The sequence below is a fragment of the Notamacropus eugenii genome, chromosome 1, assembly GCF_028372415.1.
Source record: "Notamacropus eugenii isolate mMacEug1 chromosome 1, mMacEug1.pri_v2, whole genome shotgun sequence".
In the NCBI taxonomy this organism is placed as follows: domain Eukaryota; kingdom Metazoa; phylum Chordata; class Mammalia; order Diprotodontia; family Macropodidae; genus Notamacropus; species Notamacropus eugenii.
The window spans coordinates 203,208,356-203,235,640 of record NC_092872.1 but is presented as its reverse complement, the minus strand read 5'-3'; the positions used below and the strand labels follow the sequence as shown (position 1 = coordinate 203,235,640).

At 38.5% G+C, this 27,285-nt stretch overlaps 1 protein-coding gene across 1 annotated transcript in view; it reads right to left on the bottom strand.

Moving 5' to 3' along the window:
* Positions 1-27,285, bottom strand: part of HTRA1 (HtrA serine peptidase 1) — a 69,610-nt gene that overhangs the window by 14,180 nt on the left and 28,145 nt on the right. The window contains exons 2-3 of the mRNA XM_072624720.1: positions 27,096-27,195; positions 26,251-26,455 (exon numbers count right to left, since the gene is read on the bottom strand). Of these exons, the coding sequence (XP_072480821.1) occupies positions 26,251-26,455; positions 27,096-27,195 (305 nt within the window). The remainder of the gene's footprint in view (positions 1-26,250; positions 26,456-27,095; positions 27,196-27,285) is intronic.

The following is a 27,285-nucleotide window of genomic DNA, read 5'->3' as shown; positions in this document are numbered from 1 at the left end:
AGACAACTTGGTATATAGCTAGTGTTTTAAGGTGTATGAACTGCTGTATACACTTTATATCATTCACCATCTGTCTGCATCCCCATACCTGATTTATAGATGGAGCTCAGGCTTGTTTTATATCTACTGTCAATTCTCCTCAAGTTTTTGCTCTGAAAGAAGTGGTTCATTGCTGATGGCTGGGAATCTACCAATGATGATGGATACTACAGGCAATATTATCCCCATTTTACAGATGAGAAAATTGAGGTTCAGAGTTAGGAGAGTGACTTGCCCATGTGACACAGGTAGTGTCAAAAGTGAAATTTGATTTCAGATCTTTCCTTACTCCAGAGCACAATACTCTTTCCTCCACTCTGCACTCTCTCTAACAAAGGCATATGTGTAAAAAATGTTTTGGAGCTATACTCCTTCTGTAGAGAATTTGTACAAGAATAAGATCTGCACAGGGTAAAAGCATGGATGGATGGTAGTCTGAACTAGTGAAGGGAGCATTCGCACAAATTAAACAGGATCATCTAATCAAGTATTAAACAGCTAACTACTAAATATTTAAATACATAAAAGATAGTAGGGCAGTATTTGGGCTATATAGCTCTTATCCCTCACTTCCCGCTATACCACCTCACTCTTTTGCTCATACATGTCCTTGAGGGTATCTTTTACAATCTTCCCAAAGGCAAGAGATAACCAATGGCACTTTATGTGCTCCACTGGTATCCACAAACTATCAAGAGAATATAAGAAAATCCACTACTGGGTAGACTTCCTATGGCAGATTCACAGAAAGACAGAACCAAGGTTTGCACCAAATGGCCAGGTAAGAATGAGTTTTTTCTTGCATCATTAAAGAGAGTCCCTCCATTCATGACGATTTGACCAATCCACTAGAATATTACAACCAGGTGTGCACTAGTAAATGTTTAACAACCAGCTCTTTAAAAGTAAGCATGACACACTTTTCAGTTTAATCTGCATTAACATTTCTTCATCAGTTTCTTAAGTCTAGAGTAGACAATCAAGAAAACAATGAGTCATTGATCAAATGATTTTTAGTATTTGCTGATTTTTGAAGTGTAATGTTCACAATGAAAATTTAACATCTGGCTCTCATGTAACATAAAGCTTACACAGTGAAAGGCATACAGGATATGCTCAGTTAATACTGTCAAACTGAGCAAAAATTTAAAAACTAATATCCTCACATATAAAAGTTGAGAAAGACTATTGACCCAAATCTAAGCATATATATGTTAAGACTATGGACAGACCTCTAGGACAATTCCTTTAGCATGAAAACTATTTAGTTTATTTCGATAAAAGTAGAAGTGAGGGAAGTGTAGGAATCATCCTCTTTCTCTCTTCCTTAATACCAGTTACAGGCATGAAGACACTGTAGAATGAGGGAAAAATGATGATACTGCCATGTCTGGTTGGCCACTACACCAGGTAATAGCCCACTATGGGGCCAAGTTGGCCCTACTTAAGTAGCATGTGCTGGACTGTAATATGTTAGGATCCATCTCTACTGGATAAAAACCAGGATCTTTTCCAGTCTTAATCCTCACTTCAGGTCTGTCTGCTTAAGGCAATAATACGTAAACTACTACTTGGGAAATTAGCATTTTTTTCCCAGCAAATGTCTAGACACATGTTTTACTCAGTGGGGGAAAATTAAAAAAAAAAAAAAAGAATGAAATGTCGATAGGGGCAGTGAATGCAATTACATGCAAACTTTTGGCTCCTGCCCTGGAGACATAAAATCCCTTAGACTATTCCTGTACTTAGATTTGGTTTGGTTCCAATGTCTGTATGTTCTCTCCAGAGCGTTCAGCAGAGCCATCTCTCAGCCTGTAAACTCCTAAAAGACATCGACATTTTACCTGTGGATTCCTCTTTGCACTTAATACCATCTATATAAATAAACAATCTCAGGTAGTTCATTGGATCCTAAGCTGGCAGGTCTAGGATGATTAGAAACCTCAGAGGCCATCTTGTCCAAGAGTTCTTAACCTAGAACCCACAGATATAGATTTTAAAGGGTCCATGAACTTAGATGGAGGGAAAAAATTACACATTTATTTCATTATAATTGATTTTATTCTATTTATTTCACTGTAACTGCCATGCAATTGTTTTCCTTTGTAATCTTACATATTTTATTTTATGCATATAAAAGCTTTATTCTGAGAAAGGCTCCATGGGCTTCACTAGACCACAAAGCAGGAAAGAAGGATCCATGATGCAGTGAGTATATAGTGGAAAGAGAGCATCGGACTTAGAAGATTTAGACTGAAGTCATAACTTAACTGAACCTCAGTTTCTTCATCTGTAAAATGAATATAATGATACATGTCCTCCCTAACTCACATTGTTGTTGAGAGGATCAAATGAAATACTGTACTTGTTAATGTTTTAGAAATCATAAAGTGATTGTGGATTGCTATTTTTCGTAAAGTTCTGAGGATAAGAATATAAAAGTACCAAAATAGCTTAAACAGTCATGTTCATTACCCTCTGTAAGATTCACAGCCTGTTACCTCAAACACTGAATGGAACAGAAAACATAAGTCAGGTTTTAGAAGCAAAGGAAGTCCAATCAGCAGAGTTAATATGAAGTGGCTCTCATCATAAAAGGGGAAAAGGCCAACTATGAAGGCTATGTCTCACATAATGAAATAATTAGAAAGGAAGAGGCCCCACAAGGATATACAGTAACTCAGTCTCACCAACACTTGGTTTGTGTTTGGTCAGAGAAATTCTTTAACACAGGAAGTTTTATGCAATTTAATTTTCCATCCATTTTTCACAAATCATATTCTTTTGCAGTTTAATAGCGGCAAAGGAAAAGGGCATAAAAGACAATAGGGAAAAATTCGACACATCTAAATAAAGAAAGCAAAATATCTCACAGATCATTGAATTGGGTTTTCTTAATTTTTTCAATACAAGAGAGAATTCCAGAGAGGGTCCTTGCATGGAAAGTAACCCCTGAGACTTAAAACTAAATAAAATATCACTCTGCCAAGAGGGTGAAGAAATTAGAATACAACTATCACCAAGACAGTAGGCATAATCCCATCTTTCTTGTGAGCTGTAGTAAAAATAAGCATAGCTAAGAGATCAATCTTAAGCTAGTACATTAGTAACAGTGACAATATTTTAGGGGACTGTATTGTAATTTTTTTTATTTTAAAAATTGGAAGTAATCAAACTACAGCTTTCTCATTGCATACATTAAGAACAATCCCCCTGTATGTCTGTCTGTGTCTGTCTCTATCTCTGTCTCTCTTCCCCTCTCTCTCCTTTCTTACATGCACAACCTGAACCAACAGCAACTATCACTGGCATCATTGCCTTGAAGCAGAGACCAAGTTTATCTGACCAAGTTATTGTGTTCGTCCTTTGTTTTCAAAGAAGACCATGACACCAGATAAATGATGACATGCCCTACACTTGACTTTGTTTTGAGTGAGGGAGGGCTGTTCAAGGTCAAGATACATAGAGAATTTACAATATCATTAGTAAGACAATGATCCGGAATATGAACCCTGGGCCACTGGTGTCTGACTGCCTAAGTTTCTATCAGTCCAGTGGTGTTCAACATCCTTAAAGAACCGTAAGGCATGGTATATTCTGTTACATTCTCTCTTACTTTTCTCTCTGCTAATCAAACCAGGAAATATTTATTCAATCAATGAAGGAAAATCAATTTGCTGTTCTAGTTACGAAGGGCCACTGGAGAGGTCAGCAGTTAAAAATCTGACTGATCAAACGAAATAACCTTGGGCAGTTCACTCGCCTCATCTGAGTCGATGACATGATCAGCAAGTCAGAGGAGTTGACTGGTATAGTAAAGCAACAGCTGCTTCCAACAGCTGTGATAAAGAAAGATGCCACTCACTGTCCTAGTCTTCAGGCCACCTTTCCAACAGACAGAAGCAAGGAGAATCCAAGCTTCTGGGCTGCCATTTAGGCTGGATCATTTAAACCATGGCGAGCTCCACATTTGGAAGCAGGGAGAGCAAGAATTGGGGAAGATCAGGAAAGCTTAGATACCTAGAAGCCTTTCCTCTTATACTCCTATGTGGTGTGTGTCCCTAGAAAAATGAAACAGGCTTTTCTGTAAGCAACTTTAACCTGTTTGCCTTAATCCACTGGAGAAGGAAATGACAAATTATTCCATTATCTTTGCCAAGAAAATCCCATGGGGAGTATGGTCCATGGAGTCATAAACAGTCAGATACAACTGAATGACTGAATGACAACCACAGGTTACTTAGGATCTTGGAGACAGACCTCTACTGCCTCCTTGACAACTCCTTGTGGGCCTCTTTTACTCGTTTTCTGAAGTTTAGCTGTGACAATATCCCCATTATCTTTATCAATAAAGTGAACCTAATGAATATAATCCTTCTACAGCAGATTGCTGTGAGAGGAGATGAAATAGCATGAAGCTCTTTTGAATGAGTTTGCAGAATGATAAAAAAGCTAAGTATTATTTTAAAATTAAAATCCCCAAAGTTAAGCTCCTTTGGCACCAAGTATGGATGCTGGTCACACCAGAAAGAAGTACTTAAAAATATTATACAGACTTAGAGGACCAGCCAGTTGGAACCATGTGTTGCTGATGCAAAAGAGTGATAACTCAGAGCTAACTGGGAGAAGGTGAGAATTGTCAGGCTATGGATTGGATCAAAGGCTCTGCAAAGGCCTGGGTCTGCAAACACAAGCTGAGTCTAGAAAAAAATACTGACCTTTCCCTGGGTCCACAGATTTCCTATAAGAATGATCAATGTTTCAGAAGTCCTCTGAAACCAAAAAATCTTATGGCTGCATTTTGGCCTCATCTCTCCATACAGATCCTGAGCTCCTTGAAAGTCAGAGATTTTCTTCCTTTTTTTTTTTTTTTTTGGACTCTTGACACTGTGCCAAAATGTGATGAATGACTAATCCTCATCAGGCTCTTTGGAAGCTTCCAAGTAGTCAGCAGAGAGGAACTGGCAGAGGTACCATATGAATGGATTCCCTCCCCCCAGGCTTTTCTTAAAGGTTAGGGCTCTTAGACCAATGGCTGGTTGACCTGGGGTCTTATAGAGGGGATTATGAGTCAGATACAGGTTAGACAAGGTAGTCTCTGAAATCTTTCCCAAATCTAACATTATATGATCCTGTGAATGTTATGGTGGCCAAGGATTTAAACTGACTAAAGATTAGAGTCCTCCAGCCCTGGGCAAGAACCAACTGATCATGATTCAGAAAAAAACACAGTCTAAAAAATGTACCTGGTGTCTTAGAGGAAGCTGTGAGGGCTTCTCTTCCTTCCTTGCTTGGTCGGAGATGTGACTATATTCTAAAAGAGAGGCTGAATGACTTTTGCAGTTTATGGACCCCTTCTCAGAATAATGCTTTTAAATGCATGAAATAAAATAAGGTTACAAAGGAAAGTAATCCTATTAAAACACAGTTGGGTTTTTTTAAAGTTCACATACACTAGATCAGGAACCCTTGTAATCTAAGGAGTCATGCATGACTGGTTATCTGGGTTGACCTAGAAAAGAGAGTAGGGAAATGAGATTATAAAGAAAGATTATGGTTAAAGATAAAGGACAGGAGGACCTACATGTGAATTCAGAAATAAGAAACGCCAACATGAAGCTGACTTTTGCCCCCAGACAACATATCTCTTAATGACTGTATATGGTAATAAACAACAACGAAGATGTAACATCAGAGAGGAATTGAATGTTTAGGGAGTATGGACACCTGACAGATTTGACGTGAATGAGAAGGAATAAAATGTGACATCTATGTTCAGATACTATGAGAGATTTGGACTACGCACGCACCAAAGATCTGCTCTCCATAGCTTTTAGCTGAAATCAGATAGGCCCAACAAAATAATTAAATTTATGTTTACACTAAGAGAGTAGGAGAGAGGCAATATGGCTCCAAAGAGAAAAGTGGGTAGCCAGTAAGACCTGGGTATATTCTGACATATATGGACTATGTAGTTCTGGGCAAGTCATTTAACTTCTCAGTCTTCTAGGCTCTTCCCTAAGACAACTAATTAAAGTGAAAGTGCCAACCTGCATTAGTAGAAGGAATTTAATTTTCTCACCCAGATAATTCTTAATCCAATAAAAATCACAAATCCAATACCTCCTATTCCTTTCTCTGTGATACTCAGCAATCTCATAAGGCCATGGCAAGGGATAGGGGAGGCTGGTGAAGAATAACAAATATGGAAAAACATCTCCAATTTTAGAGGAACATGATAGTGAAAAAAGCTTTCAACTGGGAATTGGGAGCACTGAAATGGTAGCCTGGTTCTGCCAGTATATCCAAGTTGTACACCCTTGGATAAGTCTTTTAAGATGGGCCCATGAGGATGTTGAACTAGATAATTTTGTAAGATCTCTTCCAACTCTATAGGTCTATGAATTCATGATCCTAGCCCAAAGGATGCCATCCTCTCCTATTTCCAAGTAAATCTTTTGGAGGATATTTTAGCCAGATCTGGCCACATTAGCACAGTCTAACAAATGATGTGTCCGGGACCTTATCTAAATGCATTTCAAGTAGGATCAAAGGTCTTCTCAAAGTAACACATTGTTTTTGTGCAACTCCCCAAACATAGTAAGATCCCTAGCAACTTCTGAAGACTCAAGAGATAGGAGGAGATTTGCCACTAACTAAACCAATAAATCAACCGAGGTAGCCACGTAATACAATAGATCAGTCGGTATTCCAACTCCTACCAAGGCGGATAATTTTTAGAGAATTCAGTTTACTCAAACTCCTATGTGTCATCACTATGACCCTTCAAGGCACCTTTCCCCGGTAATTTCCACTGCCCAGACTGTGGAGAAAGAAGAGGAAATGGGAAAATGAGTAAGTTTATAACCAAAGGGGAAAACTGGCAACATCCTCCTTCACTAATTGAAGTCACTTTTTTTTCTGTCCAGTGAAAAATCCTAAGTGCTCCTATATCACAAAAAAACCTTGTAGTTGCTGAATCTGCATTTGGCCGCTAGAGGAAGAGGCACCCAATCCAGCTGTTGGCCGGCACCCTGCATTTTCACTGTGCCGAGTTTTCCAGCTGGGTCCTGTGCTGGTTAATGTTTGCTTCAAAGGCTAAAGTTACACAAATTGGCTGCAGTTTATCTGTGTGACTCAATATGTCTTCTGGAAATAGTTATGCTAGCCTTTCATTTTCTTTAAATTAAAAAAAATTAAACAAAGAAAACTGCCTATACACGGACAAAATAATACAGCCATGTTGTGCACACATGCCTTAGAAAAGTTGGTTGTTTTATTTTTTTAATTAGTGCTGAAGGAAAAAATTTTTCCTGCCTGAAACTGACCGTCAATTTACAAACTACAAGCTCTAGCAATACTTGCCTCCTCCTTAAATTCCAAGAAGAAATGCTTACAGGCCTATTAAAATGCCAGAATATGGTGGTGGTGTAGGTGTGGGAGATCAGAGAAAAAAGCTTAGCATTTGAAATTGTTCTTTATTGTTATTATTTCAACTACAAAATGTAAACATTCCTAAATAAAATCTTAGTGGCTAGTGACTGTATATTTCATGGCATCCAGACAAAAAAAAAATGTACACTTAATAAAAGCCAAACCACCTGTCTGTCATCACACATTAGCCCTTCAGGTTCTTTCCTTTCACTGATGTGACACTAAAATCACAAAACCTCAGGGACGGGACTTCAGAAACTATCCAAAACAAGCCAGGCAAGAATACTATTGACAAAGTATCCAGCAGTCACCTGGTCCCATCACCTTCTAAGGCAACCCATCTTCCACCTTTTTGGATGGTTCTAATTGTCAGGAAGTTTTTCCTTATAGTCCACTGAAATCTGCCCATCTGTAATGCTTCTATTTCTGCCCTCTGAAACAAAACAAAATAAGTGTAATCCCTCTTTCTACAGGACAGTCCTTCAAATACTTAAAGACAGATATCATGCCCCCCCCCTTCTAAATCTTTTCTTCTTCAGACTAAACATCTCCACTGAAGCATTCTTGTCAGATAAGGCCTCTTTTTAGGCTAAGGAAAAGAGAGAGGGAGACAGAAGCAGGGAGGGAAAGGAAAAGAGAAAGAAGGAAAGAAGGGTGGGAGGAAGGGAGGGAGAGAAAAAGAGAGAGAGAGAAGGCTAAAGCCAATTGAGGTCTGAAGTTAAGTTCCAACATCAATATGGTGAGTTCCACCCCTGCATTGGTAGGGGGAGCATGCTACCTAAGGCTGAGGAACAGCCCAGATTGGAAACAGAGCAGGTCACATCTTATGTGCCAATCAGCAGTGGGGTCAGGCCATGGGCTGGTCACTGCTCTTCAACCTGGATGAGAGAGGGAAACCCACTATCCCTTATCTACTCCCAAAAAAGAATCATACACAAAGAATGAGAAACTATAGCTGAGATATGAACTCACAGAAGACTACCAGGAAATTGAAACAAAAGTCAGGGACTGAGGCAGTAAGGGGGCCTAACACCAACTATCCCTTCCAGTAACAGAAGTAATATTCAGACTAAAGAGAGGACCAATACATCTTACTTAACCCACCCAAGAGTGCCAGAGGATACTGCTTGAGCACAAAATCTCAAACCAAGAACTGAGGCTAAAAATGAGTAATCAGAAGAAAACACCAATAGCTTTGATTATATAAGCACTAAGAGGATGAAAAAATGAAGAAAGAAATAAAAAAATGAATGAGTAGTGAAATGAGAATTGAGGAAAAGAATTAGTATTACTATTATTATGTAATTATTATTATATTAAGTATATGGATAATGTATTTTATATTATACATTAAAACTATATGTATTTTATAATTCTACATAAAAATATATAAATTATACAAAGTTCCTCAATTTGCGATTGAGGAAAATAGACAGAACATAGAAAACCTTACCCAAACAACGGCCTCCCTGAAAAATAGAATGGCAGAAGTAAAAATTGATAATTTTATGAAAAAATAAGAAATATTAGAACGAAGTAAAAAGATTGAGGGGAAAAAAACAGATGTAAATACTATCAAAAACCTTACAGAGTAATTTCTGAAAATGGAAGGATAATTTAAGAATGATTCAACTTTTTGAAAATCATGATCAAGCCAAAAAATACCATAGATCAAGAAATCATAAAATAAAACCCTTCGGATCTATTGGAGCCTAAAAACAAACCAAAAAAAATCATCTCCGGAAATAAACCCAAACTAAAATCAGCTAGAAATGCCAACACCAAAATCCAGTACTTCTAAGTCAAAGAAAAGAAAACTACTAAGTAGCCAGAAAGAAAGAGTTCAATTACCAAAGAATCAGTTAGGTTCACAGAAGACTTGGCAGCAAATTACTGAGAGAAAATCCTAAAATACAATATTCCAAAATGAAAAACATAATTTGCCTTGAAAACTGCAGAGAAAAGCAGACCTTTGATGAAATGGAGGACTTATTGATGAAAATATCAGAACTGAGGAGAAATTTTGAAATGCAAACATGAGAGAACTGGAGACAAATGCAGTGCCAGCAATTTTAGTATGGCTAAAAAATAATGGTAAATGAATAGAATGTAATGCTATTGCACTGTAAAGGGGATGGACACAGAAAAACCTGGGAAGACTTATGTGAACTAATGCCAAGTAAAGAAAGCAGAACCAGGAGAGCAATTTACAGAGTGACTGCAAAATTGTAAATAAAAACAATTTGAATAGACTTGAGAACTCTGACCAAAGAAATGAGCCACCCAGCACAAAAGGGCTGATGATGTAATATATGCTTCCCATTTCCTGACAAAGATGAATCAGAGGTCCATTTTGAGATACATATTTAGACGTAGCCAATGTGTGAGTTTTCCTCTCCTCCCCGTTATATGAGGGGAAGGCATTTTGGGGTAGAGAAAGAAGGCTAATGATAGCAATTCTTTAAAAAAAAAAAAAAGTGGGAAAAAAGGTGAGTATCAATGAAACATTTAAAATAATGCACAGGGAGACAGACTTCAAAACTAATGTGTGGGATTATATACATCAAAATAAGAAACAAGCTGGAGTTGAGAGATTTGCATTTTGATATACAATATTCCCTTTCTGATCTATGTATTAGAAAATGTTCCCTTTTCTTAATGTTTATCAGGTTCAGAATAACAAAAAATAAAAACTGAAAAAGAGGGGACTGGGAGGAGAAAAGTATAAGAAGACATGATAAAGGGAAATATAAAATTAACAGTCATAATAGCAAGCACGAATGGGATGAATTCACCCATAAAACTTTTGCACCAAATGGAATGACTTTTAAGTATTTAAAGGAAAGGCTAATTGAATTACAGGAAGAAACAGAAAAAAAAAAAACTATCATAGTTGGGAATCTTATTGTGCCTCTTTCATCCCTAGACAATTAATAAGTGAAGGACCTGAATAGAAAAGTTAAATATAATCAATCTCTGGCAATAAGTGAATGGAAACAAATAAAGAATATGCATGTTTCTCAGTTGTTCATAACACCTTTATAAAAATTGATCATGCTAGTTCAAATATCCTATAAATCAAGGGCTCTTAATGTTTTTTACCATAGACCTGCTTTGATAGTCTAGTGAAACCTATGGATCCCTTAACAGAATAATGTTTGTTACCTAAATTCATTTTAAAAAATAATACTAAATTTCAATTAGGGATTAGTAAAAATAAAGGTGAGCAATTTTTCCCATCAAAGTTCAAATACCCCTTGGGTGTCTATAGAATCCAGGTTAAGAACACTGCATAAAGAGATGCAGAGTGGAAAGAGGAGGAAGGACCTTAGTTCACCATAGTAGAAGCAGAACAGGAAGGTTCTATCTAGATACAGTGTGGCATGGTGGATAGATTGCTGGACCTAGAGTCAGGAAGACCTGAGTTCGAATCTGACTTCAGATATTTACTTCTGTGTGACCCTGGGCATGTCACCTAACCTCTGTCTGCCTTAGTTTCATCAGCTGTAAAATAGGGATAATAAGAGCACTTACTTCCCAGGGTAGTTGTGAAGATCAAATAAGATAATATTTGTAAAGCACATAGTAGGTGCTTAAATGCTTCTTCCATTCTGTTCCCTTCCCTTCCCTCTATAAACAAAAATAACAAAAACAAAAATAAACACATTTTCAGTGTAGAATAGTGGAAAGAGAGCTAGATTTGTGAACTTTGGGTCATTCCATACCTAATAATCTTTAAGCTTCTATTTCAGCTCCAGCAGTCTAAGATCTTAAGACAAAGTAAGCACAAGCTAGGTACCTATACACAAGAGAAACCTGTCTTACAATATGAACCATTATTTTTCAAAGCAAATGGTATGCATGTGCTTTTGTACACATACAAGCAAACATAAGCACATGCATTCTTCTAGAATAGAAATAGAATAGAAAAAATAAATAGAAATAGAATAGAAATAGAACAAAAAATAATAGAAAAAAAAAGCCCCTACATTTTGGAGTCAGAAGACTTGAATTCAAATCCTGGCTGACATAATGGCTTCATGACTATGGATAAGTTACTTAAACTATCTGAGCCTCAATTGCCTTATCTATAAAATGGGACTAATAATATTTGTACTACCTGTTTCTGAGGGTTATTATAAGGAAAGCTCAATGTAAAACTGGACTACTGCCTAAATGTAAATACTATTATCATCCTGGAGGTCCATGACAACCTGGTCTCAACATGCTGGAAATCTGGCTGGAATTGGTCCAAAGCAATGAGTTTGACAAAGAGGAGAGAGAGAAAGAAAAATCTAATTCCACCAAATGCACACCAGTACCCTACATTATGTGAACTGATAATCAATTTCAACACATTATGAATAATCATTTTCAAATAGTCAAGGGATTAATGAAGAGTTCTTTAATGTCTATTGAGAAGGTTAGACTAGTCCAGGAAACACCAGCCTCAAGGCCATGTGTAGCCCTCTAAGTCCTCAAGTGTGTGTGTTTGTCCTTCATTGCCGAAGAAGACCATGCTATCAGAGTAACAATGACATGACTTGCACTTGACTTTGTTTTGAGTAAGGGAGGGCTGTGCAGGTCACCAGCCTCACTTCTCCTCCAGAGCCATCTGAATCCAGTGACCAGACATTCATCAGGATGACTGGAGATGACTCAGGATGAGGCAATTGGGGTTAAGTGACTTGCCCAAGGTCACACAGCTAGTGAGTGTCAAGTGTCTGAGGTGAGATTTGAACTCAGGTCCTCCTGACTCCTGCACTGGTGCTCTATCCACTGTACCACCTAGCTGCATTAACGTCTGTTGTGGGGGTTGGGGGGGGAAGAGATGGGAGGAAGGACTGAAGTTTCTCTCATTGGTGAGTCAGAGCTCAATCTCATAAAGAATGTGGTATAAATCTATCACCCAGTAAAGAGAAGAGAGAAATTGTTCTGGTTTTGGGTTTACTATGAAAAGCAACCTAAAGTGATAATCCTTCATGAAAGAGGAAAAGCAATAGAAGGCATTCTGGAGGCCATGGTCAGAGGGCCGGAACACACAAATTAGGATTTTATTACAGCACAGCGATCCTACTAGTCTCTTGGAACAGCTTTGCCATAACCATAAATAATGGCCTTATTTTATCTTACTGCATAGTAGAGGGTGCCTGAGAGGGGAAAAAAAAATAGGCATTACCATATTAAGAAAAAAATATGACCAAAGAATGTCCTTTAACAATCAACAAAATTATTAAAATGGTGCCAGAGAACACAAATGGGTTTCCAGTCTTGATAGTTGAGGAGAACTGTGGTATTTTCACATTCCAAAAGAAACTGCATTCAGAACCCTCCCCAATGAATCTTCATTAAACTATACCTTCTACTTTCTCTGACAAATGGCTTATTCAGAGCGATGAAAGCTGTTTTCACCTCTGCTAAATGTCTGCATTTGCATTATCTAATGAAATATTGATTTCCCCCCTAAAAACGCTAAGAAACCTACCCTGAAATTGAAATATAACTCCATTTATGCAGTCTTCTGAAGCGCCTAACTGCAAGAGATCCAGGCATTGAAGGAGTTGAACAACCAGCAATATTACTGACTAGGAACTATTTCCAAAGACAAGCAGAAAGAGTATGCAAAACACATGGGAGATTTAAAATGAAAATGAAATGAAAGAAGAGAATGAGAAAGAATTGCCAAAAGGAAAGAAATACAGATCCAAAACAAAAACAGCTATAAGCAACTTGCTGAAAATCATCTTCTTGTTCCACAAGAATGCCTGATCATCTCTGGAGAAGCTGGGAAACACATCTGAATATAAATGTTTATACTGCATGTCAATTGATTTTAGAAATCTGCTTAGAAACAATTTCCCACCCCACGTGCACCCCCTTTCCCCGCTTTCATAAGCTCCCTTTGAAAATAAAATTCATGAGGGAGAACTCTGGCTGTGGTATGCACTGTTAGATGAATCACACTTAACCAAGAGACATCACCCAGGTTTCATTCCCTTAGGTCTTAACTGTTCTGTTTCTTCCTGTCAGCTTTCTATATCCACAAACAGCTCTGGGCTTCTTTGGAGCAAGCATCCCTATCCCCACCACCCGCCTCCCAGGTCTAGCAGGAACAAGCCCACACAAGAGTAGGGAGCCTGGTTTAGGAGCAAATGGCCCCTTGGGCAACAGCAAGGCCTTTCTTTCTCTTCATGGGAAAGTCATCACTGATTTGTATGGTTAGAAGGAATATCGGTTCAGGTAATTCCTGCCCTCTGAGAAAGTCATTCAGCCTTCACTTGGGGCCTTCCAGGGCTAGAATACACACTTTTCCCTGAGGCAGCACTTTGCATTTGTGGACAGCTCTTAATTGATAGGAAGTTTATCTTTGTAGTGAGCCAATATTGACCTACCTGTTGCCCTCTGTGGCCAAGCAGAACAAATCTCTTCTCCAGAGTACAATAATGTCCCCCTCCATGGGTCATTCCATATATTTTACAGTAATGGGAATTTGGTTTTGTCTAGCCTTGTATCCCTCTTAATGCTTAGCAAAGGTGTACAACAAACACTGAATAAATAAACGAATGAAAAAAAATGAATGAATCTTCATCTCAGAAGAGAAAAGAAATCTCCTGGATCATCAAGAGAGTAATTCAACAAGACTATTTCAACGCTATACTGACAAGCACAACCACATAACAATAATGTTTAGAATCTATAAGGTGCTTTAAAATCTTCAAGTTGTTTAACAAATAGTATCTCATCTTCACAATAACCCTTAGATATCATTATTATCATCCTCATTATTCTCATTTTACAAATGAGGAAACTAAAGCTAAAAAAAAAATTGTTTCTGACTATCAAGGGTCACAAAGCTAGTGTCTAAGACTGGATTTGAACTCAGATCTTCCTAACTCCAGGTCTAGCACTCTAGTTATTGCACATAAGTGTCCCAAAAAGCAATGGAAGGAACCCAGCATATATTTCCAATGATAACTTTCCCTCAAGAAGTAAAATGAGAGGCAGACATCATCAAGAAAGAATTTGGCCAGAAAAGGTGGAACAAATGACCTCGCCTGATCCCAAAGAAGAAATATGAGAATGTATTCTCCCTTTTCTTTGCAGAAACAGGGGACTATGAGTATGCAAGAATACATACTGTCAGACATTTTTTATATTTTGGGTAGTTTTGCTGAACTTTTGTTTGAAAACTTCTCATTGTTTTCTTTGTTATAAAGGATAGCTCTCTAGAAGGGGGATGAGGAAGATACTTGGGAAATGTTGGTGACATAAAAACAAGAGATATCCACAAAAAATAATTTAAAAGGAAAGACGAGGCCATCATGAATCATTAGTGAGGGTGAGAGATGGGGAGCTGTAGTGTTGCCCTGGTACCTCCGGTCCACTGGGCAGATCCTTGAGAGTACTTACAGCCAGACATGGACCAGAATCACACAAGATGAGAGGCAGAGAGAGGTTGTAAGCTGCACTACGGAAGGGAGATGTCCACACCAGTGAAAGCCAAAGTGTTTCCCAACCAACAAATACACCAGATTTGGTGTCTTGCAGAAGGGAACTACTGGAGATGATTTAAAGTCCATGAGCATGCCTGAAATAAACATTTCCTTTATGGGAAGTTATTAGAAACCTCAAAGGCACTATAAAAAGCCAAATTTCCTTAGGATTCTCACTTCAGTTAAACTCAGAAGAAGGGCTAGTGATGTTTCCCTTGTCATTACAAAGGTTAAAGGAATGCTATCTGAAATTTCTTTGTGGGAGGAGGGAGATCAAACTTAACTGGTGTCTTTTGCTATCTGGACTTATCAATTTGAGGGACCAGTCACTATTGTGTCCCCATTCTTCACATGACTCAACCATATTTACAGAGAAAGACTAAGGTTACTGTTATAATGATAAGCAGAACCCTGAGAACCCTGGCTTTTAAACACAATCTACCTTGCTCTCCTCTCCCACCCCACTCCCCCACCCCGTGTCAATCTACATTGTTAATGATCTCTCCAGAGAATCAATCCTAAGGGAACACAGCCACTCTCATTGGTGAGCACTAGTCATAAGCCATCTCTAGTCCATTTCACAAACATAATTTGTCTCAATAAAGTCAAATAGTAGAGGTTCCTCCTTTTGCCCTCTTCTACCTTCATTTTCCTTTCTCCTTCCTTACTCACTTCCTTTTTTCTCCCATAACTCTCAGTGCTTGGTTGAGGCAATCCACCTTGTTGCTGTCAGCAGACTCAGCATTGAAACAGCCCTCTAAAAAAATACCACACTCCACCTTCAAGGTTACCTCTTAGCAGCCACTTCAAACAGGGCTATGGGTGGTACTGGAGTGGGAGGGGACATAGTATATGTGCATCAAGGGAAAAATACACAAACCTCAATGCCGTCATTTGTCAAATGCTAATCCCATCAGAGATGGCACCTGGACAGAATACCCATAGGAAACTACACCACCATGTGGGACTGACAGAGCCACCAAACACCAGGAATCTTGTTGCACTTCTGGGCAAAGCCACATCCATGATCAGTCCCCATGACCACCATGTAATGGAAAGAACACTGAGAAGAAAGTCCAAAATCCGTGGTTCTAATTCAATATCTACCCTTCTCAGTGTGTGACCTTGAGGGAGTCTTCAGTTCTCTGGACCTTAGTTTCCCCTTCTGAAAATCAAAGAGGTTAGAGAAGATGTTGCCAAAATTAAAGCTGGTCAGCTCTAAGGTTTGAAGAATTCTTTTCTTCTGAAATGGATGTGAGTTTAGAAAATCCAATGGAATTCCTGAAGGTATGTATTCCAAGGGCAAAGAGGAAAAATATTTATGGTGCACCTGCTCACTCTGTAGCAGTAACATTACGTAATACAATTGAGTGGAGGGAACAGCTAGTAAGTCACTGAGTCAGAATAAGACAGTCCATCCTAATTACTCTAATTCAGGAGTTCCCATCCTGAATGTACATATTATTCTCTCTCCTCTTTCCTATTGGGTATGAGAAGTTTGTCAAGGAGGTACGGGGAATACTTGGTAAATAACTATATTATCCCATTGAAATTCACCTCTATTGTATTTCTTACATGCATACGCATGGTAAACTCTAGAACTGATTTCCTTTTATATTGAATTGGGGGCATGAGAAGGTTTGTCTTTTATTTCCTTTCATATTCAATGGGGGTACAAGGTTTATTTTTTATTTCCTTTCATATTGAATGGGGGTACAAGGTTTATCTTGCATTCATATGTATGGTAACTCTAGAATTTATTTTCTTACATATTGAAGAGGAATACAGGAAGGTTTATCTTGTGTTCATAAATCTAGAATTCATTTTTTTAGTATTGAATAGGCGATACAGGAAGGTTTACTTCAAGCCCAGAGAAACAAGGTTGGGAACCCTTGCACTAAATTTTCCCTCCTGTTTCCTTTTTTCTATTACATCTTCTACCTTTTTTAATCTCTCCTAAATGGCTTACCACCAAAAAGAAAAAAAAGAAAGTTCTCCACTGGAAGGCTTTGAATGAATGCTAATAAACTGCCAATTCCACAAGTGGTTCCTGTTAGGCACATTTGGAAGCAAGACATATTTGAAGATGAACTTGTTTGCTCTCAAAGCTGCTGCCCATTAAAATGTTGACATGCACACCAGAAATGCTGTCTCTGCTTCCTGCAGCTCGAGTTCTCAAAGTTAGGCAAAACCTTGCCCTGAGGTCCATGTCCGCTGAGGCATGAGAGGGGCATGTGTTTTATATCCTGGGGCAGCACTTGGCTGCTCACAGTGAATGACGCTTCCTAGCCTAAGAGAGGAAGGTGACTGTTCTGTGACTAAAGGCAAGGAGAAGGGGCCTAAACACATCCTGTTTCCTTCCACAAGTCCAGACAGACAGCAGAACATTAGCCTCAAGTGTAAACAGCTTCAAAAGATAAGCTTCTTTTTATATACTTCGGCTTGGGAAAAATTAATGCAGGACAAGATAGAAACACACACACACACACACACACACACACACAGAGGGTGATTAACACAAACCGTCTCTAATTCCAAGAGGAGTTATTTGGAAGAGCCATGTCCATAAGGGAAATGGAGGAGAGAAGAGCTGGGAGCAGTGCATTAATCATCCAGACCTCATCTGTCAGTGAAAGATTTTTCCCTACGTTGTAGTTTCTACTTTTGTCTCATTAACATTCACATGATCCTTAATTCTTCCTCATTAGACTGAGAGTTCCATGAGATCAGGGACTGTTTTTGGCCTTTCTGTGTATCTCCAGAACGTAACACAGTGCCTGGCACATAGTAGATTCTTAAATAAATGTTGACTGATTCTTGACGAATTGACTGACTGATATTACAGTATCCCCTGACTCTGCTTCTCAAATCACAGAGCACAATTTAGAAGTGAATCTCATCATTTACCCTAAATACTTCTTCGCTGAATGTAACCATCTATTGGGAAGCTAGCTCGGTGACACGGTGGACAGAATGTGGGGGTCTGGAGTCAAGAAGGTTCTTCTTCATGAATTTGAATCTGATCGCAAACACTCACTACCTATTTGACCCTGGCCAAGGCACTTAGACCTGTTTGCCTCAGTTTCCTCATCTGTAAAATGAGCTGGAGAAGGAAATGGCAAACCATTCCAGTATCTTTTCCAAGAAAATACCACAAAGAATTGGACATGACTGACAGCAGCAACCATTTATTAACTTTTGGCTCAACTTAACCAATTCAAAAACACAACCCAGACCATTGTTTGTGAAATAGGATAATATCCCACAAAGTTATATTCAATTCACCATCTTGTGTCTGTATTTATCAATGGTTGTGTGTGTGTGTATGTATGTGTATACCTGTGTATATATGTATACGTATATGCGTATGTATGTATATATGCTCATGTATGTATGTATGTATATCAATGAGACCATGGTATAATGGCTAGAGAGCTGGTCTGGAAGCCAGGAAGATCTGGGTTCAAATCCTGCCACAGACACATATTGGTTCTGTGACCTTGCCTTTCTGTCAACACCATACTCACAGAGAAGGCATTGACTTGAATGGGTAGTGGAAGTTTCACCCCTGAGCAGCTCTTTCTGCCAGTGAAGCCACAGATCCAGGGTCAATCCCTATTTATCAAGGTGGGATCTCCCTTCCCACAAAGAATTTGAAATAATTTCAAGCCCATCAAGAAAATTCCATTACCGAAGCAAGAGCACAAAAGGAAAAATCTGGATGAGGTCTTTTTGCCCTCCTACTTCCAAGCCCTATCAGCAGAAAAGCAGTTTAGTCAGTGGAAAGCAGTCCTTTGTCTAAGTGCCTACACTTCAATGTCCTCTTTCATTTCCTATTCCATTTTGAAAAGCCACATTATTTTAGGCACCCTTTTTTTTTTTTTTTGGCTCGAAGCACATGTCATTGCGTGCATGCTGCTGGAATGACTAACCTTTTACGGGTAGCAAGAGGCAGGTCGGAAATATGACATGAAGCCTCATCTGCTAAGCTCTTCCAGCCCTGACTAAACAGGCCAGGGCAGGCACCAGGATCGAGTTTTCACTTGGGCTTCGGACAGGAAAAAACACTCCCCGTCCAACTTATAGTGAGCAGTAGCAAAAGGAGAAGCCAGACTGGTAGAACGCCAGGCCTGGAAGGGTCTGGAAGCCCATTATGGTGCATCTGCTTCGTGGATGTACACGCTGTCTCCCTGCCTAGACTAGAAAATCCTTGAAGGCAGAAAGCATTTCACTGTTTTCGTCTTTGAAACTCCAGCTCCAAGCACGGTACTTGGCACTTAGTATGTGCTTAATCATATTTATTAGGTTGATTCTAGTCTTAACTCTTATATCATTTGGAAAATTCCTCTACAATATTCCCAGCAAGTAGTTGTCAAGATTCTCCTTACCATGAGTACAATGTGAGAGACTTGCTAGAGATGGAGAAAGGACATTTCTCGATGGATAGGACCTATAATATGTACACTGCATAGACTTCCATATATATACAGCTAAATGAGAAAAAAAACAAAAACCACTGCTCACTTCATGCGTTTGGGAAGGGAGGCTGAAAAAAACCTGATATTCAACCAACCACACAGGTCCCATGTACAGGATGTGGTTAGCTTGGATGAGTGAGGCAAACCATATTTACAACATCATTTTTTCTGGTCCTTTGGAATAAACAGTTTCTTCCTAAACAGGGTTGCTTACTCTCTAGAAATGAGATTTTAAAACAGGTATCACTAAGGATATACACTGGATTTGTTTTTCCAGTACTTGTGATAAATTATTTCCTCTTATACAATTATCCCCTAGTTCAGCACCTCATCACCTACTGCCTAGAACAAGTGAAATAGCTCCATCACTGGGCTCATTCCCTTCTCTGATCCAACTTTTATACAGTGTTCAAATGACGCAGGCTTGAGCATGTCACTCAGCTACCCAGGAATCATCATGAGTTTCCTATTTTCTCTGGGTTAAAATGCAAACTCCTCAACCTGGCCTTTAAAGCTCTCCAAAATCTAGCTCTAACCTATCATTTCAGAGTTATTTCCTATCATTCCCCTTCATACTCTTAGGTATCAGCCAAACTGGCCTATTTTCTATCTGTTCCCAGAACTAGATCTGCCAACTCTTATCTGAAGGCCTCAGCACAGGGTGTCTCCTTATAACTGAATACATTTTTTCATCATTTCTTCTTAGAATCCATCAAGCCCTTTCAAGGTCCACCTTAAGTACCTCTCTGGATTTTCCCTCAGGTGATGGTACTTTATCCCTCTAAAATGACTTTGTATTTCCTCATCTGTACACGTTTTATCCTTCCCAATATATAAATTTCTTGAGAGCCACTCTCTTTTCCTTCTGTGTAATCCCAATTCCTAAGGCTGTCTTATTCATAGTAGTCACTTAAAAATTTGCTGAATTGAATTTAGTTACTCTTGTCCAGAAGAGTAGTTTATATGGCAATATGACAGTGTGAGATTGTAAGATGAGGGATTCCCACAATTTCAGATATGACTTTTCTTTATGTTTGTTTTGTAAACTGTTACTGAAAGAGGTAGTCACAGCTACCTTTGTGTCTTGTCCAGTCCCTGGCTCCATGCATTTACATCCTGTCCCCAGCAAGCACTCTCTTTTCCCATACAGAGATTACTAGGGGATCAAAACTGTGCCAATCAGATATAGACTATCTGCCAGTATTTTGTCATCATCACTTTAAAAAAAAAGGTATTTTGCTCTTGCTATTTAGTTATTTTAGTCATGTCCAACTCTGTGTGACCCCTTTTTGGGGGGAGGGGAGTTTACTTGGCAGAGATTTTAGAACAGTTTGCCAATTCCTTCTCCAGCTCATTTTACAGATGAGGAAACTGAGGCCAACAGAGTTAAGCAACTTCCATGGGTCACACAGCTGAGATCAGATTTGAACTTAGGAAGATAAGTCTTCCTGATTCCAAGCCCAATGCCCTATCCACTGTGCCACCTGGCTGTTGCAGAATTGAGACAATTGGGATAAATACCTAGGGCCAAATAGCCTCGCTTAGCCAAGCAGGAGGTATAATATCCCTGCCCCTAGAAGATACTCCTTCCACATACCCACAGCTCAAAACTCACTGCTAACACATTCTGAACACATGATCCAGGGGTGCACAGTCACAAAATGTACCTTCAAATTACACAGGGATCCTCACCCAAACACATCGATATTTACTCCCTCTCCAACACCCATGAATTCAACCCTACCATTTACTTGCCACCTGTAGAGTTTCCTCACTAACTAATCTATCTTTCTGCTTATATAACCACTTAAACCAAACACTAACTTTTCCCAACTTAAATACACTCAAATTCTCATCTTTACTTCAAAATAAATACCATACAAAAGGCCAGCTTCCAAGGTACATTATCAAGTGGCAGGGTCAAAAGATTCTTCTAACATTCTCATATTGCCTTGGGATTGATTCATCACTGCAGGCAGCTCTCCCATCTGTCTATCACTGAAACATATCCCAGGCATCTTTACTATCACCCAACACCTACAAAACACAGTGACTTGACCTACAGGGCAAACCTCATGCTAATATTCTCCTGGGGTCAGAATCCATTCGAAGTGAGCTCTGAAGAGACACTCGATCCAAGTTTGGTCCAACTATGGAAGAATGTTTGGCATTTAAAGCCCCTCGCTGTCTAACTCTAGCCTACCTTTCCAAGGCTTATTAGACATCACTCCCCTTTAGTCGCTCCTACATTCCAGCCCAACTATCTGACTTAGAGTTACTCAGACATGCCATTCCTGCTTCCATCTCCATAGAATGCACTCCCACCTCACCTCACCCTTTACAATGCCCAAGCTTTCTGCAAAACTTAGCTAAAGTTCCATCTCCTACATGAAATCCTTCCAGAGCTCCCCAGCTGCTCATACCACATTCTCCTTCTACTTTAGATTTACTCTGTGTGTGCGTGTATTTGTATTTGTCTCCATGGGTATATATTGTTCCCCCCATAGAGTGAAAGCTCCTTAAAGGTAAAGACTTTCTTCATTTGTCTTTGTATCTCTAGCATCCAAGACAGCACTTGGCACATAGTAGGTGCTTTAAAAATACTAGCTAATGAAATGCTAAGGCGGATGAAGAGGTTACAACAAAGAAGTAGATTTTCTCATCTTATTTTTTTAATATTGCACAAAAATATTTTTTAATATTATACAATATTGCAGATGGTCTAGCAGTGAAGATGACTGAGGTGAAAACAAAGGATTAATGATGAAATTGAGAAGATAACGAAACATCCTATCCATTACAGAGAAGTGATGGTTTTAGGGTACAAAATTTTATACAGATAGATACACACATAAATCTATCTAGATCTATCTACATCTACATATATATATACACATATAAATATGTACATACATATATGTACATATGTATATACATATACATATGTATGTATATATATGTACAAACATATATGTATGTAATATATATTCCATATGTACATATGGAATTCGTTTTGTTTGGCTATGAATTTGTGTCATAAGAAATTTGCTTCATGAGAAATTTGCCCCCACCTCAATGAGCGGGAGGGAAAGAAAACAGATTTTTCTTTATTTTTTTAAATAAAGAATTGGGATGTGAAATGTCGTATGCTCTTTCAGACAAGGTCATTATTATCATCATTATGCCATATATTGTTAATTTTACTTAACTATTTTACTTCGATACAAGAAATCTCTCAAGAAGTGGGCGCAATGTGTAAATGCTTCTAATGTAAACATTTTTCAAAAAGAAATAGGAAGATTAATAGGAAGATGATAGATTGTTTGATTTCTTCTCCTCAGAATTTAGCATGGTGTCTGACAGAGTTAGAACTTGACAAATGCTTATTGATTGGCTCACTGAAACTCTCGCCTTCCTTCCTCAGAGTCGAGTAGAGTGTTCATAATACAAATTTAATTAAAATGTTAACTAATATTCCAAAGGGGCCCTGAAGACATCTTGGCATCTGTTGATTTTTTTTTTTTAATACCTATGGTATTCTAGGTCTGGATGCTAGTCTAGGAGTATTCGCCTCACCTGGAAAAAGCCCCTGTTTTCAAAGGACTGAGTGATTCTTGAGAGGCATCATGGTGCATTGCATAGAGAACTCCACCTTGGAGTCAGAAAGATTGGAATCAAGTTTCTCCTTTGACACATAGTGCTTGTGTGAGTCTAGGCAAGTTGGTTAACCTCTTAGTGCCTTTGACAATTCTTTAAGCCTATTTATTGGAAAAACAATTGCAGTAGCAGAGGTCTTCACAGGAATTTGCCACCACCAATAAAATCACAGGTTGGGACCCTTCCCTCCTCCCCTCCCCCAAAAAAAGTAATTCTCAATCTAATTCTGATTAAGTAGAAAGAAACCAATAAGATGCCTAACAGTGTAGTACCTGAAATAAACTGCTCCCTCTAAAAACCATCTTCAATGACCCAAAATCAAATGAGCAAAGGCCAGGATTTTATTTCTCTGTGATGGAGAGAAGCAGAAAATATGATAATGCTAATCAAAACTAATCAGTAGCAACTTGGTGGCCTTAGGCAAGAAAGATTAAGTTAAAATCCTTAAATTTTTTGTTCAGTCATTTGCAATCAATTCCAACTGCTCATGAGCCCATTTGGGTTTTTTTGGTTTTTTTTTTTTTGGCAAAGATATTGGAGTTCTTTGTCATTTCTTTCTCCAGTTCATGTTACAGATGAGGCAAAGAGGGTTAAGTGACTTGCCTAGGGCCACACAGCTAGTAAGTGGCTAAGGCCAGATTTGAACTCAGGAAGATGAGTCTTCCTGACTTCAGGTAAGGCTTGCTACCCAGTGCACTACCCTACTTTCTAAAATAAGTCACGACCTCCCTCACTCTTACCTTCCTCATCTTTAAAATGAGGATGATTATATTACCTACCTCCCATAATTGTTGTGAGAAATGAATGAGATAATACATGAAAAATACTTTACAAGTCTCCAAGGTTAATATAAATGCTAACTATTGTTGTTACTACAAATTATTGACACCCACCCAATTAACAAACAAATTCCTATTGTGCCAGGCTATGGGCAACACAAGGACAAAATTGAAAACATTCCATCTAGAGAGATTCAACTTGTACAAAATGTAGATTACGTACATCCATAATCGCCTCACTAATTACCAGCAACTTCACAGACAATTTGATTTTGCTGAGAAGCCATCTATGGGCCTATGCCAGATCACTATCCCACTCTAGTGGTAAGAAAGTGGCAGAAAGAATGAGCCTGCTTTACACAGGTTTTTGTTTTTTTTTTCCTTTTCCTTTCCTTTTTTAAAACTGGGTATAAAGTGAGTGGCTCTTGCCAATCTACTGAAACAGCAACATTCACAAATGACTAGTTCACATCTATACAGTCCTTTAAGGTAAATACAACATAAAAACTCAATGCAGTGACTTAGCTCTTCTCAGCAGTACAACGATCCCAGACAATTCCAAAGGACTCATGATGATGATGAAAAATGCTGTTCCAACTCCAGAGAAGCAACTGAGGGAGTCTGAACACAGATCAAAGCATACTATTTTCACTTTATTTTTTTCATAGGTTTTTTTTTTTTGGCCTGTGTTTTCTTTCACAACATGACTAATATGGAAATATGTCTTGCACGATTGCACATATGTAACCTATATCAAGTTGTTCACTGTCTCAAGGAAGGGAAGAGGGAGGGAGAGAATTTAAAACTCAAATTTTTAAAAGCTGTTTCTTATATGCAATTGGGAAAAAATAATTTTTTTTTTAAAAGATACACAATTCAAGTGGGATTTTGCCTTTTGAACAAACACAGCCCATGATGTCATTTCTAGAGGGAAATGTTTCCAATGTCATTTTTTTTTACAGTAGGGACTAAAATAGCCTACATACCACTGAATGTTTTAGACTCTACTGCTGATATATCCTAGGTAAGTCTGAATGCAAGTGTGATGGACTTTTCGGGCCTCTTCCCAACTTATGACTACGGTTTCCTCTAGTAGCAATCTCAATCTTCCCTTAGTTTCAATCTGGCTTAATTTGAACAGTTAGTTCTGTAAAGTCTGGATTCAGAGGACTACACTTGAGGACCTAGAGAGCCACGGGTGACCTCGAGGCTACAAGTTCCCCACCCCCAAGTTAGGTGGTAGAGATAATAGAGAGCTGGGCCTGTAATCAGGAAGACTTACATTCAAATGCTGCCTCAGACAACTACTAACTATGTGACCTTGGGCAAGTCATTTAACCTCTGTTTCCTCAACTGTAAAATAAAGAGATTAATAGCACCTGCCTTTCAAAGTTGTTATACTGATCAAATGGGATGACATCTGTAAAGTATTTAGTACAGGATAGTAGACACTTACATGAATGTTAGCTATCATTATTAAGTGCCTAATTTCTCATTTGATACAGAACCCAGACCACCAGGTACTGTGACTGCTCAAAGAACGTTATAGCAGGGACTCTCTCTGGAGATGCAAGCATGCCCCAAACACATTAAGCCAGAGAATCACAGCCTGACAGAGCTGGAAGGGGAGCCAGTCCAAACTCCTCCTTCTTGCAGATGAGGAAACAGAGTCATAGAAAGGCTAAGGCCACTCAGAGACAGTGGAAGACCTTGAGCAAGGGATCCAGGTATCCCAATTCTCAAGTCTTTCTGTGCCTCCATGAAAAGGACTTCACCAGTTCAGAATTTGTGGTCCTTCAAGGCAGGGGTTGACTAACATCTATAGCTGCCTTTCGTGGGAAAAAAAAAAAAGCAAATCAACAGCTAAATAACATTACATGGGGATTTATAGTACAATAAAAATCATGATGATGATTCATGTAGCACAACTGCAAAGCTGGTTACCTCATCTGCCAACGTATGTAAACTATGAAAGCATAAATGGCTTTCAGAAACTCCATCTCTACTACAGGTACTGCTATAATATCAATAACTCATTGTGATATGGAGACAACTTTGAATTCAAAAGAGCTATGGTAGTAAAGTATAAGCTACCAAAGGCTTTACCAAGCTGGAAAAGCTTCAAGTATGGTCTGAGAAATGGATTGGGTCTGCTATCCAACAACCAATCCATCAAAGCAAATTGGCCAGCAACTGACAAATTTCTTGGCAGCTTATTAACCAATTTATATAGAACTGTGAAAATGGATACTGTGAGGGACATTACCAGTAAGACAGCAGAAATCCCCTTCTGCAAATATTCCCCACTTAAATCTCAAAAGAAGGGTAGTATGTACCAGATACAGAGGAATTACAGCTTAGGAGACTCACCTGGTAGTCAATTTTAATTAACGCAATGTCCGTCTTTTCATCAACATCCTTGATTTTGGCTTCGTATGTAGCCCCATTCTTCAACTCTACTTTAACCCGATGCTTATTAGTCACTACATGGGCATTGGTAACAATCAGGCCATCTTCAGACACAATGAATCCAGACCCACTGGCCACTGGAATTTCTCTCTTGGAAAAGGGTAGCCTGCAACACAGAGCCAACAGCTATGCCCGCAGAACCTCAAAGCACACCACTCAACTATGAACTTCTTGGCTCTTTGATACATTTCCTACAACTATGACTTTAAATGTTTGGAAATATAGCAACCTAATTTTATACCAATATTTTGACAGATTAAAACAAAATCCCATGCAATAAAAGTTTACAGGACTTTCCAGGGCAACTACTAGAAATTTGTCCGGGAAAAAAATCTAGGACAGTGGGTCTTTTTAGATAGATCACATAGGAAAGTTTCCTAATTGAAAAACCCTTATCTGTCTTCCTTTAAGGATATTTGTGTGTGTGTGTCTGTATATATATATATATATATATATATATGTATATATACATATATATATATATATATATACACACACACACACACATATTATATTATATATTATATATTGCATTTACATAATAAATAATATAATATAAATATATAATATATTAATAATATAATAAATGCATATAATATATATGCATTTATATAATGTATATCTAATGACAGTTTAAATATTTTGCTAAATCTCAAAAGTAATTCAACTACAACATTCTCTCAACTGAAATGTGTATAATGAGCAGAAGCCCCTGTGGAAATATAAAAATGCAATGCTTGTTATACTTGCGAAACAATTCAATGTGAACCACGGCAGGAGCAATCTTCTCCACGACATCTGCAATGAAATTGTATTTATGGCGCAAGCTGTTGGGATCTTCCTGCCCTGGAAACAGAAATGGAAAGAGACATATAACAATTCTGTGCTTTGGCTGCCTGAAGACAAGGGTTACATATGAGGAGCCAAAAATACCAG